General features: G+C 40.8%; 2 protein-coding genes across 5 annotated transcripts; one reads left to right on the top strand and one right to left on the bottom strand.

Annotated features, from left to right (window-relative positions):
• Nucleotides 1–1,339: 1,339 nt before the first annotated feature.
• Nucleotides 1,340–18,937, bottom strand: LOC145454559 (uncharacterized). Of its 4 annotated transcripts, none has more exons than XM_080332538.1 (6): nucleotides 18,080–18,196; nucleotides 16,887–17,072; nucleotides 15,743–16,089; nucleotides 5,768–11,913; nucleotides 5,405–5,484; nucleotides 1,340–3,483 (listed from the first exon to the last, which is right to left on the bottom strand). In XM_080332538.1, exons 1-4 carry the CDS (start codon nucleotides 18,087–18,089, stop codon nucleotides 11,860–11,862), a joined length of 597 nt encoding a protein of 198 aa, XP_080188664.1. In that variant the 5' UTR covers nucleotides 18,090–18,196; the 3' UTR covers nucleotides 1,340–3,483; nucleotides 5,405–5,484; nucleotides 5,768–11,859. The 4 variants fall into 4 exon arrangements, with proteins under 4 accessions (XP_080188664.1, XP_080188663.1, XP_080188665.1 ...); XM_080332537.1 differs by having other exon boundaries at nucleotides 1,340–1,915; XM_080332539.1 differs by having other exon boundaries at nucleotides 1,340–1,788.
• On the top strand, nucleotides 7,249–10,690 carry LOC145454561 (uncharacterized). The gene is made up of 3 exons (XM_080332541.1): nucleotides 7,249–7,390; nucleotides 10,199–10,379; nucleotides 10,574–10,690. Exons 1-3 carry the CDS (start codon nucleotides 7,311–7,313, stop codon nucleotides 10,688–10,690), a joined length of 378 nt encoding a protein of 125 aa, XP_080188667.1. The 5' UTR covers nucleotides 7,249–7,310.
• Nucleotides 18,938–19,512: the final 575 nt, after the last annotated feature.

Raw genomic sequence — 19,512 nt, 5'->3', positions numbered from 1 at the left:
AAAATGAGGCTCGCGGTGTATACATGCAGAATAGAAATACGGAGGCGTCACACTCACAAACACAATATTACGTCATAAATAAAGCGTCACAATCGGCATTCAAAATTTGAGGACAAAACCGCATCATCTCGTCTTGAGATCCCAAACGCGTCCAATCCGCTAGATTATGACTTTGAACATAATATCAATAATAATATGGATGTGAATGTGATATCGATCAATTGATAAAGTTGGGTTTCCTTGGTTCAATCGTGCGAGAAAACGTCATCTCATTTCTCATACTCATCGCATTGCAGATTGTTACCATTGGATTCCTTGACCCAAAAAACATACATTTTGACACCAAAATGAAGTCAATAGTAGCATTTGACCCAGACATAATCGCAAATGTAGATTTCAAATGACGGCCATTTTGAAATCCAATATGGCGGACATAAAGAGAGAATTCCGAGTGGCTCAATATCTGAAAATGCTCGCAACATGTTAATATACATGTGTGCCAAATTTGGTGCTTGTATCACAAAATGCACAATAGGTTTGCTATGCTGCCCTACTAATAGTGCGGCCCGCGAATGTATTTAGATGTTGAATGCGGCCCGCGAGCCCAAAAGTTTGCCCACCCCTGTACCAGTGGTTCTCAACTTTTTTTTAGACACGTCCCCTTTATGATAGTGAAAAATTCCACGCCTCCTTATCGTCTTATCACAAATCCAACCGGGATGCTAGCAACCCCAACAGATTGTTTGATGGCACGGAAGGTTATGACAGTTGATGAGAGAATTCAAATTATGAAATTCGGTCTATATATAGAGAAACACGCGGGAATCGGAGGTAAATCGCCCAGTTGACCGCTTCTTCGCGCCCCCTTCAGATGCTTTCACGCCCCCCAGGTTAAGAACCACTGCCTTATACCTTTGAATTAGGGATAATATAAATCAGAAGATTGCTAGCTTTTCGTACAAACCAATATGAGGCCTCTAGGACGAACACAAATTAAAATATGTTCATATGAAGTTGTTTAACTTGAGATTTTAAAAGGGTTAAGAGGCTGCACTGTAAATCTAAAAGGTGGAGATTTCCTCCATTAAAAGTGGTTCACGCTTTCGACCATTCATGGAGGAATGCAACTCCACCCCCTACCATGGTGGAAATACCGCCCGCCCTATATAGGGGATTACTCTCCACCCTATATGGAGGAACACCCTCTGCCCTGTATGGGGGACTACCCTCCACCCTATATGGGAGACATACCTTCCACCCCAAGCTATCTGTCAGCTGCTACACATCACTGCGCTATGCAATACCGCAGAATACAAATACAATTGAAAACATACAAGTATGGCATTTCATGCATTTTATTAAGCGTACCCAAACAGTCATTACTATAGGGTTACCATATTACGGAATCGAAAAAGGAGGACAATTTTACCAATTCAGGAAAGTTAGTTGATCAAGACTGACAGCCGATTTTGCTGTTTTTTGCTGGAAAACTTTTGGTGTTGAATGAAAGTGATGACTCCAGAATTACCATATTTTTACTTACATTTAGTGGTATTGACTAAAATAAAAAGTCGGCACTTACAATTGACTTTCGAATGACCCGCTTAAACCTCCGTATGGTAACCCTACATAACTATGATGACAGTTCCATTGTTTATGGCAACATATTGGTAGTCCTCACAACGGGATTTGTCAGCTCTACGCCAGGCAGCTTTAGCAGGTATGACGAAATGAAGGTGAGAGTGTGCTTGATATTCTTCTGAAACTTGATGTTGAATATCCAATGAGCTGCGATCAGAAGAGCAAGTGCTTCATCAAAACTTTCAATGTTTTTTGAGAAGACGAGTCCATCCAAGTGCAGGCTCCAGTGACGTGCGGTCCACTGAGGCAGGTGAGGCAGTGCCTCACCTGTCGTCTGGGTGAATAAGTGAAAACCCTCGATGAGTCGATGATTTATTGATGTTTTACAGCGATGTTCATAAATAACTAAATTTGAACATTTTTATCACCCAACATCATCAATCTGCATAATTATTATTCAAAAATACAGCGTCAAACTTAAGGTGAGGCACAGGTGAGGCGCGGGCGGGTCGTGCTTCACCTGCGACAATGCAATTCATCATAAATAGCTCGGAATTCATAATAACTGGTATCGATCAAAGGCTATCGTCATACTGATTCCGAAAATCCAAATATTAACAGTGTCAGAGCACCATAACCCCCTCAAAATCGCCAATGAATGTGAAATTTGGCTTTATTACAGACAATGCCATCGCAGAGAAACAATGGCCAGTTGAGGCACAAAAGAATCAGCCTCATGCACTATTCGCTAGCAATTGGACAATCGAAGCGCAGTGAACCGCGCTATCGATTCCGGAATCCAACAGTCTCGTAGCTAGGAATAATATAGTAGCGACGGCCAATACGCAATGCGGAGCCAATACATTCCTTTATTTATATAGCTGTTATGTATTTTCCATCCATAGCTACGTTAAATTGTGGTATGTGATAGCTCCTGGCATAAGCTACTTTGTCGTTGTTTGTGTCCTTTATGCTGTGTTCGACTGCAATACCTATAACCCCCAATTGTGGTGGAGCGGATCGACAAATTCTCTGGTCCGGATCCGATCCGGTTGTTCAATTCTCTGGTCCGGCTCCGATCCGGCTCCGGCCGAATCAGGAAAAGTACTGATCCGGTCCGGCCAAAAATGAAAAAGTCCGGTCAGAAGTCCGGCCCTACTTGGTACGGAGGTTCCGTGAATTGAAAAATATGTCTCGTTTATGTTCACATTGGCTTGGAGGTTACTTACGTGTGGTTGGTTGGTAGTTATATAGTTATAAAAATCATGCTTATCCATAAAGATTCTGGCCGGATCAAAAAAGTAGTGATCCGGCTCCGATCTGGCACCGGCCGTAACAGAAAAAGTACTGATCCGGCTCCGATCCGGTCCGGCCAAAATTGTAAAAATCCGGCCGGATATCCAATCCGGCTCCGGTCCATGCTCCGCATATTACATAGCCTGCGTTGTCGTTGTTTGGTCAGTGGTGCCACTCCTAGTTATTTTACACTAGATCTAGTGTATTTTGACTTGGCCTAGTACATTTTCCTTCGAAATTTGGCAAATCTAGTGGGTTTTTTTACTGAAAATATTTGTAACTGAGGATGCTTTTTTCATGTGCTTCGAATAATTTATACCGGTATTTGAAGCGATAGTAATTACTATCCGTCTAAAACGTGCGCATTTCGCACAATAGCGACCAGTCCTATTGTAAAATATGGAATTGCAACGGCTATTGGTGTGCACAGAAGATGCTCTCTATGGCCGCTGCGATTGTTACGTGCGTACGTGTTTGTGTGTGTGCTTGTATGTTCGGGGGGGGTGGGGGGGCGTGCCTGCCTCACCAGCCATGAACCTCACCGCACGTCACTGGCAGGCTCCATTGCGAATTGTAGACCATCGTTGGATATGGAGAGATAGAAACCTGAAAGATATATTACTATGCTGTCTGATAAGATTGCAGACGGGCCACTGCAGACTCCACTGGCACCTTCGCAGAATCGGATGTCACAGTACGGGTTTATGCGATACGTGCGATATCGACGAGACGGTCGACCACTTTTTAATTCATTGCGAACGCTACCCGAACCACCGCAATCACTTGAAGACGACAGCGGCGAATCTAGGCATACCGTTTCAGCTCACAAAACTGTTATCAGATCCACGGATTTTACTACCAGTGGCTGAATTCGTTATCCTCACCGGCAGACAGTTGTGACGGTAATGGATCTATCAGACTCTTGAGACCTGGTGTAAAAGGCCATAGTAGCCAAACACCATATGAACAATACTAACAACAACAACTATGAAAACTTCGGACTTCAGATCAATATGATATCGAGATAGGTTTAGTATATAGCAGTGTTGGGATGACTCGAGTCAAGTCGGACTCGAGTCACCTTTTTCGTATGACTTGACTTGACTCGAGTCACTTTGATAAAATGACTTGACTTGACTTGACTCGGCGTATCAGAAATGCGGATTGACTCGTGACTCGGAGCAAAATTCACGAGTCAATTTCAAGTCATCAAGTAATCGGTTTCGATATAAAAACTGTATCTTGCATTTGGTCGGATCGTTCGCGAAACGCTGGTGTAACCCGTGAGAGCGACCAATCATTCAATGATCTCTCACAATTACATTGACAGCTTACGTTGTCGTAAACTAGTTTAGTAAAGTAATTTTGTAGCAAAAAGTGTATATTTTTGTTCTCTGTTTTTACCTTAACCAAACCTCTTGTTTTATTGGAATTAAATTCGAATATAGTTTATATGGTCCTCGGCCAATGGCACAGTCACGAATTGTATCATATCAATTTGTAAATAGGTAATGTAATTCATCTTATCAGCTTGTTTCTCTATTCTCTATTTTGGCTGGTAACTATTAACTGATGCTATGCAATTACCTTCGTAGTTTAACAGTTCTACGTATATGTGACCGATACAGCGCTTTCATGCGCGTATATTTAACTCTATATTCGTTCATTGGTTCAGAATCAATGACCACTCAATCTGTATAACAGACAGATAGCAAAATGCAATGACATAATCATGCCTCATACTTCGAAAAGGCAACTTGACTTGAATTGTGACTTGACTCGTGACTTGACTTGACTTGACTCGACTTGACTCGAGTCACCTTCAAAAATCGAGTGACTTGACTTGACTCGAGTCACCTTTGAAAATCGATTGACTTGACTTGACTCGAGTCAAAATGTGCAATGACTCGAAATGACTCGTGACTCGAAGGTAGTGACTTGATCCCAACACTGGTATATAGGACAATTTATATTACCACTGCACAAGTTATAAACATGACTTTGTGTCACAAAGTGTTGCTCATTTGATTTATGCTTTTAAAAATAATCTCGTTACCAGTCAGTCGCGATGATGTATATTTCAATCTCATGAGCTCCAATCCATTACTTAAGCTATGCGACGCCTGTACCAGGTCTACTTTGAAACTACTTAATTGAGTAATTTTGATACTTGTCACTTTCTATTGCTAGAAGTTGTTAGGGCATATCAGAAATATGGATTGACTCGTGACTTGGTTATGAAACACTGGTTTACCAATATGGTCATTTACACCACGCCGGTGTTCCTTATTTTTTAATCCGTATTTGCCGACTTGTAGTACGGCCCACATCTAGGATTCTTGTAAGACACCGCTTACGCGGATGAGATGGCGAGGAAGAAACCAGACTTGTACAAACTACTGAATTTTCAAAATCAGCAACTAGAACTACAACTAATCAAAAAAACGTTAGTTAGTTGACCATCAACTAACTAACTGTTTAGTTTTAACAATGTGTATTATACATCATCTATCTACGAACAGCTTACCTCTCCAATATGAAGAAAATTATCGTATCCTTCTCCAAACATGGTTGGTATACCAGCACGCCAATCCACCACTCCATCACCTATAAAGCAGACGCAGGTTATTAGAACCATCGATGATTACTTCTAGCATTCCGATATTTATTTTGAACGCGTGTAATTTTCGGAAATGAATCCAACTGTAACCGGCTGGTACGAGACAATGTTATTGTGAAAGCCACGATTATTGGTGCGGCGCAAGTCAAACAAGTTTCTACAATTGCCTCGCAACGGCAGAAGTTAAAGAGCCGCTGCACTTGAATTCATTCGAAAAAGGTTAGCGGAAAATTGGCAATGCCTCACAATTTCACGAAATAGTATTCTCACCTAGTAATCCTTGAATAGTCTCGGGAACTTTAGGCCACTTCATCTTGGCCTGAGCTATATTGTAGCGGCTCTGTGTTGTGTGCTCTGCGTGACTGCCTAATCGCGTCGAGCAGGTGCGACGGTGAAGATATCGTGCCATGTAACGGGTTAAGCAGCCGCGGCAGCTGGTCTTGTAGAAATTTCAATAAATTGCAGCTCCATTACGGTGGCGTTCTGAAGGAAATGGCCGCGGCCGAAAATTTTTGTTCGTTTTTACCTTCAATTTGAGACGACATCATTTTTAGAGCGCAGTGCCCCTTTAAAGTACTGCACTGCTTCGAGAGACGCTCACGGTCCCGACGAGAATAAATCACCGCTAGTGACTATCAGTACTCCCGGAGCCTGCAGTTCGAACTTTTCTCCTTGCCCGAGCAGTAAACATCAGGGCAACCAAGCGCACAACTCAGTCGAACCATTTACGAAGAGATTTGCTTTACTCGTCAGAAACGTAGATACTGTACTAGACGGGTTGAAGCAGTTGGATCTACATCGTATTAATCCCGATTTGAAGTGAGCATTGGACAACTTGAAAGATTTCAGTTTTTCTTTTAAATTAACTTCTAATTAAAATTATAGCTAATCATTTTTTTTCCAAATTGAATTCTGGAATTCGCAAGAACTTGGAAATTGAATTAAATGCTCATTCAGAAAGAAAACAACAAAAATCAAGATCAGTTCATATCAAATCAAAGTCCATTATCTTAAGCGTGAGAATGGCAAGTGTCTGTACACCAAACTTGGCTCGTTTCACACTATACAGTTCTGCTGTAACATTTTCAGGAAAACCAGAGATTATATTAGTATTAAAATTAGAGCGTGAAAACATTTCACAAGCTAGACTAGACTCAGATTACCGAATTCGAAACAAATCCGACAAAAATCAAGTTCAGTTCCCGTCAAATCAGAGTTCATTATCATAAGCAGGAGAATCGCAAATACATGTGCACCAAACTTGGCTCGTTTATCACTATACAGTTCTTTTGTAGAATTTTCATAAAAACCATAAATTTGATTAGAATCAAAATTAGAGGATAGAAACATTTCACTAGTTTGATTAGAACTAGATTGCCGTCATTCCACTTTAATTAATCTAATTAGAGAACAATATTATTTGGTTATCTGATTCTGAGCCGAATACAACCAAATATGGTGTAGCTGTAGTTTACCGTACGTTTTTACGGGAGAATCTCGTGTCGGGTAAACGAACTGAGAGCAGCCCTCGATAGGCAATCAAATATCGCAACGGAGTCGGAATCCGGTGCATGGACGATGTCCATTGGATATGGCGCATTCCAGTCAATCTTCGGGCTCAAGTAGATCCGAATTACCTGCGTTTTTCAGTAGTACAAATGATAACACCGTAACTACGAGTCCAGTTGCATACCAGCGGGATTGTTTTACGTATACGGCGGATCACCGCGACCCTAGTGACTGCGAGGAACATAACAGTTTTCCTTACTTATTCGAAAATACGCGGCCAATGTCAGATCACTGTTAGAAATACATGGAGTGCGATTCTTCAATGTCAAGTCCCGCGGACCCGTCGCTCCCACAGAATCACGAGATGCCGCAGAGACGCTACCTGTGAGTGATTTTTCTATTATTTTGATACGTACCCAGATGTGATCAAATTTTTCGGTTCCATTTCAATATGAATATACTATTCAATAGTATATTGAAGTTTTGTATCTCCAAGAAGATATTGGTCAACATTGCTACTCATCTAGGCGTATAAACAATGCCGTTAATTTCTATTGGATTATATGTAGAAGTCGCGATTTCTTAGGCACGTTAAAACTGGTTCAAGTAGAAGTATCAAATGAAAGGTATCAAGTACTCAAGTAGTTGTAAAAGTAGATTTTGACTGAGGTGTCGCGTACTTTGTGTAGTAAATCGGATTGACTAATGCCAGCATTGATACTCGAGTGGAAATATATTCTCAATTACAAGTGCAAGTCGCGTTGTTTTAGTCGAAACGTTGTATTTATTTACATAAAATTACTACTGTGTTCAAGAAGCATGCGCTGGTTTAGAAAAGGTTTTCCAACAAATTGCCTTGACTACTATTGCAAACATTGTTCGACATTCTCTCGTTAACATGATCATTCCTTATTGGCAAAAGTGAAGGCAACCGCAAATTATTCACTTGCTGAGTCCGAACAATAAATTTAATTTGCTGTTTACGTGTCTGTTATTGTAACTTTTGCCTGTAACTACCAATGAAAGCGTCATCACACTTAAACGTAACAATGCTACTTTCGATTTACTTGCCGGCAAAAAAAATGTCCTCTTTCGGGGTTCTGAAAATATAGTTCAGTGCTTTTCAACGTGTGTGACGGTTCGCACTTGTGCGAATGAAAAAAATTGCAGTGCGAATGACGAACATGATGGTGCGAACGGTGTGAATGAAAATCCCGGATGAGTGCGAATGAAAATCGTGAATAATAATTGCTAATTTTTCTGACCTGGAAGAATTCAAATAAACCTTATAGGAAATTCAAGGGCAGTGTAACTTTTGTTGTTGCGACGCAATTGTAAAAACTTGTTTAACTTACGACGCACCACTAGTTGTAGCTCTCACAAGCCGTAGTGAATTAATGTTTTTGCACTATATTTATTACGTAGCTAAAGGCCTGGTTTGGAAGCTGGTGTAGTGGCAGACATACAGTATATCAGCCCATCTGAGCCTGCGACAGGCTGGGGAAATGACGTTAAATTGACTTTCTGCTTACTTTCGCTAAACAATCATCATACTTCCGTAATACCTGTTCGATTAGTGCGAGGCACGAGGATAGTAGTAAATGCCATCATCACAGACTTCCATTTGCAGGTTACTGTTACGCAAATTTTACCCCTTCAAGGGCTATTAAAGTATGGACTGCAGAAGGTATAATTTTGCGTCGACACGGTGCCAGAGCTATCTGTTAATATGTACGTAATATTTGTTGAATTTATGCAAAAATCCTGCGATAGTTTTTACAAATCCAAGGTCACGGTGTTGGGTACTGGAGCGAATAAACGAGACACGTAGAAAATATGGCTTTATCATGAGAATTCATGATAAGATTTGCCCGAATGGTTTTTCTAGAAAACATGGTCCAAGACCGTTGGGATCAACTACTGTAGGGACTAGGGATGTGCAACGAGCGAGTTCAGGTCTATGAGACTCATTCATTTCGAGGCCAACCCCTTCTGCGTCGGGTCACATGAAGACGGAAAGTTTTGGCCAACAAACGGCTGATAAAATGCGGTGCCAAAGCATGTGCGTCGGCAAAACCTTGGCCAACAAATCACAGATACTGGATGGCCAAACCATTCGATATGGATATGCTCCATTGTCGGCACGGAATAGACCCATTGTCGTATTCTGAGTAGACCAGGGGTGTCAAACGCAACTGACGTCGCGGGCTGGATTCAACACTTCAGATCGCTCGCGGGCCGCACCTAAATTCCCCATTCCCAAAATACCTCAAAATCCATGCCCTTATTTTTCATTTGAATACTTCATTAACAAGCGAATATACACAATAGTGTGTTACATTATATTACGGATCATAGGGGTTCTATTGTAGCTGCACCTTTTATTCGCGAACAGTGGAATTGGCAATAATATGATGATTGGGCGGATGAGTAAAGTTATAAGCCTATAAAGCAGTGGCTCTAATGATGGTGTTGGCATATTTCTATGCACCCTTCGTTTTAGTGATATATTGGCATCAACCCTGCGAACGCGTTTTGACGAATGGAAACACGGACGTTGGAATTTGCTTCATAGTATTGTATCGCGAATCGAGTTTCTCTAGAGGAGTAGTTCTCAACCGGGAGGCGTGAAAGCATCTGAAGGGGGGCGCGAAGAAGCGGTCAACTGAAAAAATTTTCGCGCTCTGCGCGATTTACCTCCAATTCGCGCGTGTTTCTCTATATATAGACCGAATTTCATATTTTTGAATTCTCTCGTCAACAGTCAAAACCTTCCATGCCATCAAACAATCTGTTGGGGTTGCTAGCATTCCGGTTGGATCTCGTGATATGACGATAAGGGGGGCGCGAAATTTTTCACTATCATAAAGGGGGCGTGTCTAAAATAAGGTCAAGAACCACTGCTCTAGAGGCTGTAGACCTCTAATATATTTTCCATGTAACCTGCATATCAGGGTTCTTGGCGTTTTCCCTTCTGTGAATAACTAGTCTTTGGCCAGTGAAATGAGTTCGCACTTTCTGGCCTTATCGGAATTGGGTGTCAATGTCAGCGATCTGGTACTAATGGTGACTAGAAACCACTACACCGTAGTCTGCTAGTTATAATGTTGCCTATAAACATGCTCGACATGTGCTATCTTGAAGGAGTATTTATTGGATATATTTCTTTCTAAAAATCTCAACATATTTTAGAAATGTTCTGGATATGACAAGCATTTATCAATCTACTCAGAATTGCTTCGCGGGCCGGATGAAATTACCTCGTGGGCCGAATGCGGTTAGAAAGTTGGAAAGAGAGTTGGAAAGAACATTGTATTTATTATCATATTCCGGGGAAACACGGGCCATGCTGTCGAAATCTGTTCTAGTAGCGGTGAGCTTTCAAAATTCGATTTTACCTCGGAAGTGACAGGCACATTTTAATGCGCCACTTTGCGTGTGGACTGTCGATTTAAGGACCACAAGTACTTTCTTTCGACCACCGTCAATTTGCTACTATCCCTATACATATACCTATATACACTTTATGAATCGAGTACAAATTTCGACCATTTCATTCGTCTGCAGGTCATGGATTTGATCGAAATTTACCTTCCGTCGATGTGTTTCGTTCAAGAAGACAAGCATTCTCCGGTCAATCGGACGACCATCGCTTTACGTAGAATCGAACAGCTTCGAATTTGATTCTGTGTTTGTGTTTTAAACGAATCTGAATACAACCTTGATAAACCATCGCAAGACTGTCCCCTCAACACTAACATATCGCGATTAAGCCTGACAGTTTTGGAAGCAAATAAATGCTCATTGCTCAGTTACTTTACCCTAGTATATGAACCACATACACACTATCAAAACTATATTTAATGGAAACAGGTCATAAACGTGATTTCATAGACGAAACATGAAAAGTCATAGAACACCATCTGATAAAATTGTGAACGCATATGCAATTATGCATATTAGGACGGAGCATATCGACAAATTCTCTGGTCCTACTCTGATCCTGTTTTTTTAAAGCTCTGGTCCGACTCCAAGGCCTGATTCTAGAAATGACCGTGATCCGGTCCGAAAAACTTGGATAGTAATTATGTGCTCACAGGATGGTATCGAATATTGATTGAAACAATGCAAACAGGAAATTAAAAACTGAAAGATCAAACCCATGCTGCGCCCCAATGCATATGTAATAGTCTACATAAGCTATATTTATACTACCTCGATGCAACATATATTATGTACACGATGAAACAAATAAATGATGAATTTGTGATAAATATTGGACAGAGACATACTCATATCTTTGAACGAACTAAAATGAAGCTGTTGCTACGAAAGATTAGGCGACTGGACAATGGGTGGGACATATCAAAGGAAAGTGTATGTATATGTAGCCCTGTTATATGCGTTTTTTACTGCCAACTCCGCACCGACATACTCTCAGTAACACTGCAGCAGTAATAAATTACACTTCACGTCTGTACATCTGTATTATGCATATGCATTCCTATATTACAGTGGTGCTCGTACCGATTCCAAGTGGTACGTCAAAGGTTCGGCGTTTTTTATTGTATTTATTTATTATAGTCTATGATTTGATGTCCTAGCAGGAGATAAAACCATTGTAGATACACGATGTAGCTATCAAACGATTATTTCAGTAGTGCAGCAATCTCACGTTGGTGTTATTGCGTGGCAGCAACGAAAACCAAGCTCCTTGTGAGATAGCGTGAATTCATCAGTATAAGGAGCGTACGCTTCAACCATGTCGCAACGAGTATAGTTCGGAATACATAAAGTATGGATTCATTGCATCGAATGCAGTCAATTTCAAGTCATCAAGTAATCGATGTCGACTAAATCGCTGTATCTTGTATAAGTTCGGATTGTGAACGATACGCTGGTGTGACCTGTGAGAGCAACCGATCAGTCAATGATTGTGCGTTTTACCAAGCCTCCATTGCAATAACACAAATATATCGATCGCAAAAGCAGTGATCGGAGCTTACAGCTTACGCTGTCATAAGTTGTAATAAAGTAATATACTAGCAATGCATATCTGCTATATAAACTGCTCACAGTGTCCAGTGCTTACCTTAACCAACCCTCTTGTATGATTTAAATCTAACGAATATCGTCCATACGTTTATATTTGCATATCATGGTATGGCACCATATCATTTTTTTGAACCTTCGAAAGTTTCGTATGTTATGCTGTATTTTGGTTGATAATTGTAGACTGGAGCTATACCGCTACTTGCGTAGTTTAGAAGTTCTGCGTATGGGTGAGCGATACAGCGCCTTTTCGCGTGTATAATCAACTCTTTTTTTGCTCTTTGATTCAGAATAAATGGGGACGCCATCTGAATTTAAAACAGTTACAAAAATGGAATGACTTTTAATCATGTCTCGTACTTTCAAAATTCAACTTGACTCGACTAGTGACTTGACTTGACTCGACTTGACTCGAGTCACCTCTAAAAATCGGGTGACTTGACTTGACGCGAGTCACCTTGGAAAATTGAGTGACTTGACTAGACTCGAGTCAAAATGTGCAATGACTCGTGACTCGAAGGTAGTGACTTGATCCCAACACTGATACATACACACGATTTGTGGATATGCATGGCATGCGTGCATGATGTACATGTACATATGCCGCTGGACAAGGAGGGTGCAGATATAGCCTTGTACGGCTTTTTAAGTCTTGCACCACACCTCCATGCTATCCCAGTAGGCCTAATGCCCGAGCGCCAAGCGGGGAAGTCATGGATACCAGTGTTACTAGTCAGGTCTTTGGTCTGACCCGGCCGGGGATCGAACCCACGACCTACTGATCAAGACGCCGGACGCTTCACCATTACGTAGGGCAGGGGTGGGCATGCGGCCCGCAACACCGTTTTGTGCGGCCCGCGAAAGCCTCAATAAACGTAGAAATATTGATAAAATGCGTAAAAAATCAAATTAGTGTGGGTACTTAATTAAACTTTTTGGTAATATATTTCAATTTGATAATGATAAGTTATATTCTTACCACAGTATTATTTTATTGATTGCGCGATGGCCCGACCTCGCGGCCCATATATTTTGAAATTTTTCCATAGCTAAACATCACAGAACGTGAATCATATATGACCTAATTCGCACCACGAGTGAGCTCGAAGGGGGCCCAAAATTATTTCGTGAATGAACATTAATTTTAGAGTACTGTTTTGAAACTTTATTCAACTGTAGTAAAAAATTTTTCGCGCCATGCTTGATTTATTGTTGCCAAATAAAATTGATTATTGGGTACCCTTTCCATAAGAAAAAATACGCATGATTTATGGAAATTGGCATTTCGTCGTTGGCCATTGCCGTGCCTCGACGCACGAACACATGAAGTTTTAGGCCCTGTAACATGCGACTCCGAGAATTGTGCCAGAACAAGCGACAGCAAGAAAACCTAGGCCGACAAGGACTGCCATATGTATAATTGACAATAGGCGCCTAAATGGCTGGCGCCGAATGTTCGTGGCCTGGCAATATGAAACCTACAAGACAAATGTCATCCCGCAGAAAAAATTATTTTCCAGTGAAGAATGAGCAATATGAAATCGGGTGCGACTTTTATCGTTTCGTAGGCTACGTTTGGGCGATTTCAATATCTTTCGACATAGTAAACAGGAAGTCACGATATTAACAGGATGTAACGAAGTCATCATACCAATGGGCCCACCCGATTATGTTTAATAATTAATTACGGCCCTACATTTTCCAAGACAACACCTCACTCAGCTCTAACGGTAAATCTGATAACGTGGGCAGAGAGAGGATAAAAAATTAGATAGCAATAGTCTCGTGAATGTTTCTGAAGCATGTATACGTTTTCATCAAATCAACGTTTTGTTTGTTTTAATATACAAATACACAGGCCTATATACAATTTCCATGTTATCAGTCACTAAATAATCAAATAACAATATTGAATTTTGGCTTAGTAGCCCAATTTTATTTAGTGCCGCCCGCGAGCTAAAAAGTTTGCCCACCCGTAGGGTTACCATATTTTGGAATCGGGAAAGGTGGGCACTTTTACAAATCACAAAATTTAAAATATCGGACGAGAAAACAGCTAATTTAAATATCTTTATGGGAAATTCTGAAAAGGTCAATTTTCCAACTCGGCTCCCGACAAGCCCGCTAGATGGTCTTGATTGACCTTTTTTAGTCAATTTTGCCGTCACTGCCGTCCAAATCCACATCTCGCGTCATTGACGGCGTTTTTAGTTGCGCCTGTACAATCGCCTGGCTGTCAAAGCTATAAAGGAGGACGAATTGCCAAAAAGGAGGGCATTTTGGCGTACTCGGAGGACATTTTGGATTTCATGAAAAAGAAGGACAAGTCCTCTTAAGGCGGGCGTATGGTAACTCGATACCACAAGCATGCTGCAGCAAGCAGTAGCGTCAGTGCCTCAGTGGTAAAGGCTCTGGTTGTTTGAAGCAACCTGCTGAATGCCTGTTTTCAAACTTATTAAGGCACTGATTCCCAAACTGTGTGCTGCTATATATTCTCATGTGAGCCGAGGATCTAATTGGAATTTTCGAACATAAATGTCAGTCAGTCAGTATGTTTTGATTCATCTCACCAACAAACACAACATGTAAATTGGTATGAATTGGGAGACGACGGGGGACCGGAAGGTCTTACAAGTAGTGAACAAGATTAAAATAAGGTACACAAATAAGCTTATGCGACTTAAAAGCGCATCGATAGCTACGAAATGCACGTGGCTGCGACACCAATCACGCCAACGTCATATTTATGCGCTGATAGCCTTAGTCTCAAAGAATACTAGTCAGTCTTCCCGATTACCGGACCACGACCTAACATATCGATCTCGCCTTCCGCCACATGCCACCACATTTTGTCGCTTGCCTTTTCTATTCTCTGCTTTACTTTTCATTCAGCGTGCATGTGCAGTGCATGCCTATTCTCTACTTCGCCTATAGCCCAAGGTGGGTGTCCGATTTCAAAGACTTCTCCAAGTCGTTTCGGCACCTTCCTTTCTTTCCATTTGTATCGCAGTTTTGTGGTGTTTAGAAATGATGAAGATATCAATATACTGATACTGATACTGAGTATGTAATTCGTTTCAAGCTCTTATAATGAATCAACTCATAACCAAGACATCATTCCGCAAATCATGAGGACATTGATTGGAATTCAGCTTGCGCTGCAACATTACTTTTCTAGTTTTGCTCTCAACAAATTTAAACCGACAATCAATTCATTTGGAGCAAATAAATCAGACAATCTTTTTTCGGAAGAGCAGTTCATTGGCCTACGAAACAAACGCCATGTCTTGAACGTTGTTTCCTCACAAAAGTGGATGATTTCTAAATACTATTCCATGAGAGGCGGAAAATCCATCTTCGTGGCTTTGTCAACATATCTTCCCTGTTTTGAATGATATTTAAAGCTGCAAACGAGTGAGACTGCTTTGATTTGACGACGAAATTCTGGTATGTTTGTCAACAATGCAACCCCTTTTCAATTGTATGTTCTCATAAACAAGCATTACCCACCCAGCCACCGCATTAACACGTGAAACTAGAATTATATTTTTAAAGCTAATTTCTTGTACGTGTGCCGCGAGTATTCTGGTGTGCCACAAGCCGAAAGAGTTCGAGAACCATTAATGGCGGTTTCCCGTATATAAGACTCAATGTATCGTATAGGTAAAATAGAGCATAGCTCACCGGCGGATTAGAGAATTGACTCGAAGCGGAGTTGTGTTTAAACTCGTTATCTCCTTGCCCAGTCACAAGTCTCCCGGTAGGCTCAGATTGAGGCTGCGGCTCGATTTCAGTTTTTATGGCAACTTGTGAAACGACCTCGGTAACCATCATATCGTTTCTTGCAGCTATTTTCGCAGCTATGGTCAGGGGTTGAGCTTTGTTTTCAACACGAGATTTTTCCTTTTCTTTTTTCTCCGTTTTGTTAGCCTTCCATTTCACGTAGCCGTAAGCAATCATCACCAATACTGCGATCAGTACCATAACGCCGCCGACTATATATAGTCCAACTACAAGACCGGTTGGGGTTCCTGAAATGAAATAAATTACCACATCACGATTTTTCATGTGCGTGACATCAAGACAGACAATTGATTGCTTCGTCGGTCGTCTAAATTGACTAATGGGAGCGAAATGCCGGTATTCTAATGCTAATCTAATTTGCGAGATGTTTCTCTGGTATGAGTCTAATTCTAATACATTTGTAAAATGTTTTCATGCTCTAATCTTAATTCTAATCAAATTTTCACTTTTCCTGAAAATGCTACAGAACTGCATAGTGTGAAGCGAGCCAAGCTTGTTGGGATATTCTTGTTAACCCACTGCAGAATGCCGCGGACAAAGAGGCATTTTCAGAAAAACTATAAATTAGATTAGAACTAAAATTAGAGCATAGAGACATTTGATAAGTTAGATTAGAATTGGAGCATAGGAACATTTCACAAATTAGATTATAATTAGATTACTGGCATTTCGCTCTAATTCAGTGAAATTAGACATCTGGAATTATCTAGTTGTCCAAGTCTGCTACTACTCTCTCCGTGAACGTGGAGTAATAAACCTTCAACCTTTGTCAAGCATGTTCTCAACAATGAAGCAAGGGCATATATTCGTGATCATGAAATCAAAGAAAGCGATGTCTCGAATCACACTTACAGGCTGTGACTTTACATCAGCCATTATGACCTATACAAAACTTTTGTGGTTGAAATGGCCGAGTCGCAAATATATTAAAGAGGCACAGGTGTTTTCCCGTCACTACGCCCCCACTTGGGTCTCCACTACCAACGATTTCATTGTTGCAAGTTACTGGAAGATGATTACTTACCAGTACTAATACAGTATATTTCAGGTACAGACCATCCCTCTTTTTCACATTTGATAGATTCGAAATTTGGAGTTCCAGAGCTGCAGGTCACATCGCATTTCATTCCAGCCGGAACCCAGTTTACTTTCACTCGAGGACATATTTCACCGTATTGAGGAATTTCAAGGGAGGTTCCCCCGCAGCGCACTAAAGAAGTCGCATGTCACGTTACAGAACGGTGCTGTGCGTCATTTATTTTCCGTGACGAAATGATTATTCTTTCAGTAAAGAATAACGGGAAGTCACTTCCGCTATTTCGAAACAAATCCAAATTATACTTTCAAAGCTATGTTAATTCAGTAATATCTATAAGGCTTAATTTACTTCACAAGAACCGGTTGTATAACTAATCGAGAACATACGACGACGCCTCAGGCGTGTAGGCGTACACTCTGCAATACATTGTGCTAATATTATACGATGGAACGTTATCAATGATACCAAGAGAACTTGCGAAATTTTACATGCCCTTTCAGAAGACCATGATATATCTCGCATATATGTGATTAAGATTAACTATCAACCCTGAAGCTGAACAGTCGCAGCGCAAGTTAAATCAAGGACGCACGCTTATTTCAGCAAAGTTGCGACAATATTTAACGATAATCGGTCTCCCATTTTGCAACATTAATCGACTGCCACATCCGAGATTAAACACTAACACACTGAATTTCTGATAACAATAATTATTCACTTTAATCATTCTTATTTCGCTGTGAGTAAAATCAACTCTATCACATATGGAATTTAGCAGGTTAGGATGCAGCCGTTAACCACCGGCTCAAGCTCAATACGTTGCCAACGTGCTTGCTTTTTGAAAGGAATGCCTGGATTGACATTAGGCACACCAGGGATGTCCAGGGATTTGGATCTAGTATGAACGAATGATTATTTCGAATCGCGATTTGAACTTAGACAACTGGTAGTCAACAGATTTCGGTCATTACAGGATTTGCAATTGGGAATATACAATACAAAATTAAAGTTTGAATAATTTGGATTAGGGCTCGAATTCGAATCTAAAATTCGAATCTCTGACCGTCAAACCATGCATTCCACCACTTAGTATATGTTCGCTGAATGGGCAATACTATATACCTCATCTAATAAGAATATAAATTTCATTGAATCGTTCACATAAATTTTAAACTTACTTTTAGGCATCTTGATCGTATATTTTCTAATCTACTTCTTCATGAATTGACTTACGTTACGAAGCATGAATTCTACAATTCCGACCATCTGTATTGTAATACAAGGTTGCAAAGATTATAATCACAGCAATAGTAATAATCAAATATTTCTACATAAAAATTCAAAGACAATGCTGTTTCGAATTCCAGAGCCTTGATAAAGCACATGGGGTACAACACCAGAGATAAAGATTCAAAAGTGATTGATTTGTACATTAGAACAGCAGTAGGCTACTATGATTTGATCGCAATTCTTCTTTCGGTCAATTCACCACAATCGTATCAGTACAATGCACGTTGCTCAATACTCACAGTACCGTAAACTATAGTCGATATAGAGCTATTGCTTATAGAGATCTGGTCACCTCAAATTCCCTTCGGATCAGAGCAAAGGCTAAGTTTACAGCGTGGATAGCGTGGCCTTGTGAAATGTATGCAGTTCAAACAGCTAACCATGAAAGTGATGGCGAACTTGTAACGTACCATCGCTAATTCTAAGTATCATATGTCCGAACACAAACACAAAACTTCATTCCTTGTCTATATAACGTATATAGTTGCAGTATAGAGTCATACTCTATAGTTGCAGCCATACGCCAGTCACGAAGGATAGAGCTGAGCACTGAGCAGTTATCGAAGATTGTAAGCCCTAACACAGCAATAAATGAGATGGTTAGCCTTGCATTTTCCAATCAAGGCGCACTGCATACTTCCCGGAGACCGTGGTAACCCAAAGCGATATATTTTTGTATCAAACGTAGAGAACACTGTTCTAGAGTTCTACTCTGCCATCTTCAATTCCGTATCAACACTAACTGAAACTGTTTGTTCTGTTGCAACCAATTACTGTAATCTGTCTGTAGTTTAGCTGCTTCACTAATATTCTTCCTCTAAGCGCATCGTCATCCACTGCAAAAGTGGATGTCAATATCTAGCCGGCGATGAGAAAAACAAATACGTCAAACTGTAGCGACGGGGCGCGCAGTCGGGATTGTGGGCTAGCCGAAGGGCATTCGTGAACGATCTGCTACCAGTGCATACCAGACAGGGATAGCGAATTTTTGATTGCTGCGGCCTGCGGATTGCGACATTCTCATTAGGGCCTTATCAAAAATGTTCCAAACATTCTCTGCGATGTGTAGCTTTGCTAATGCAGGTTGCCTCTCCAGGTTGCCTCTCCCCGTTGAATATGAGAATATCCCTTGTGTGCCTTGTCGCTGAACGTAAGCCCCAAATTGCAGTATTATAACCGTTATTGGTACGTATTAGGCATGTATATGTATTTAAGCGCCTACTGTTATCCGTCGCTTAAACAGATGTGAATTGAAAATGTGCTGATGCCGGTCACTTTAATTAATGGCAATTCAATGCACCATATGCCGATTTTTACCATT

This window comes from Botryllus schlosseri, chromosome 13 (assembly GCF_051294905.1).
Source record: "Botryllus schlosseri isolate E-star chromosome 13, Bs_hap1, whole genome shotgun sequence".
In the NCBI taxonomy this organism is placed as follows: Eukaryota; Metazoa; Chordata; class Ascidiacea; order Stolidobranchia; family Styelidae; genus Botryllus; species Botryllus schlosseri.
This window is presented reverse-complemented; position numbering and strand designations above follow the sequence as displayed.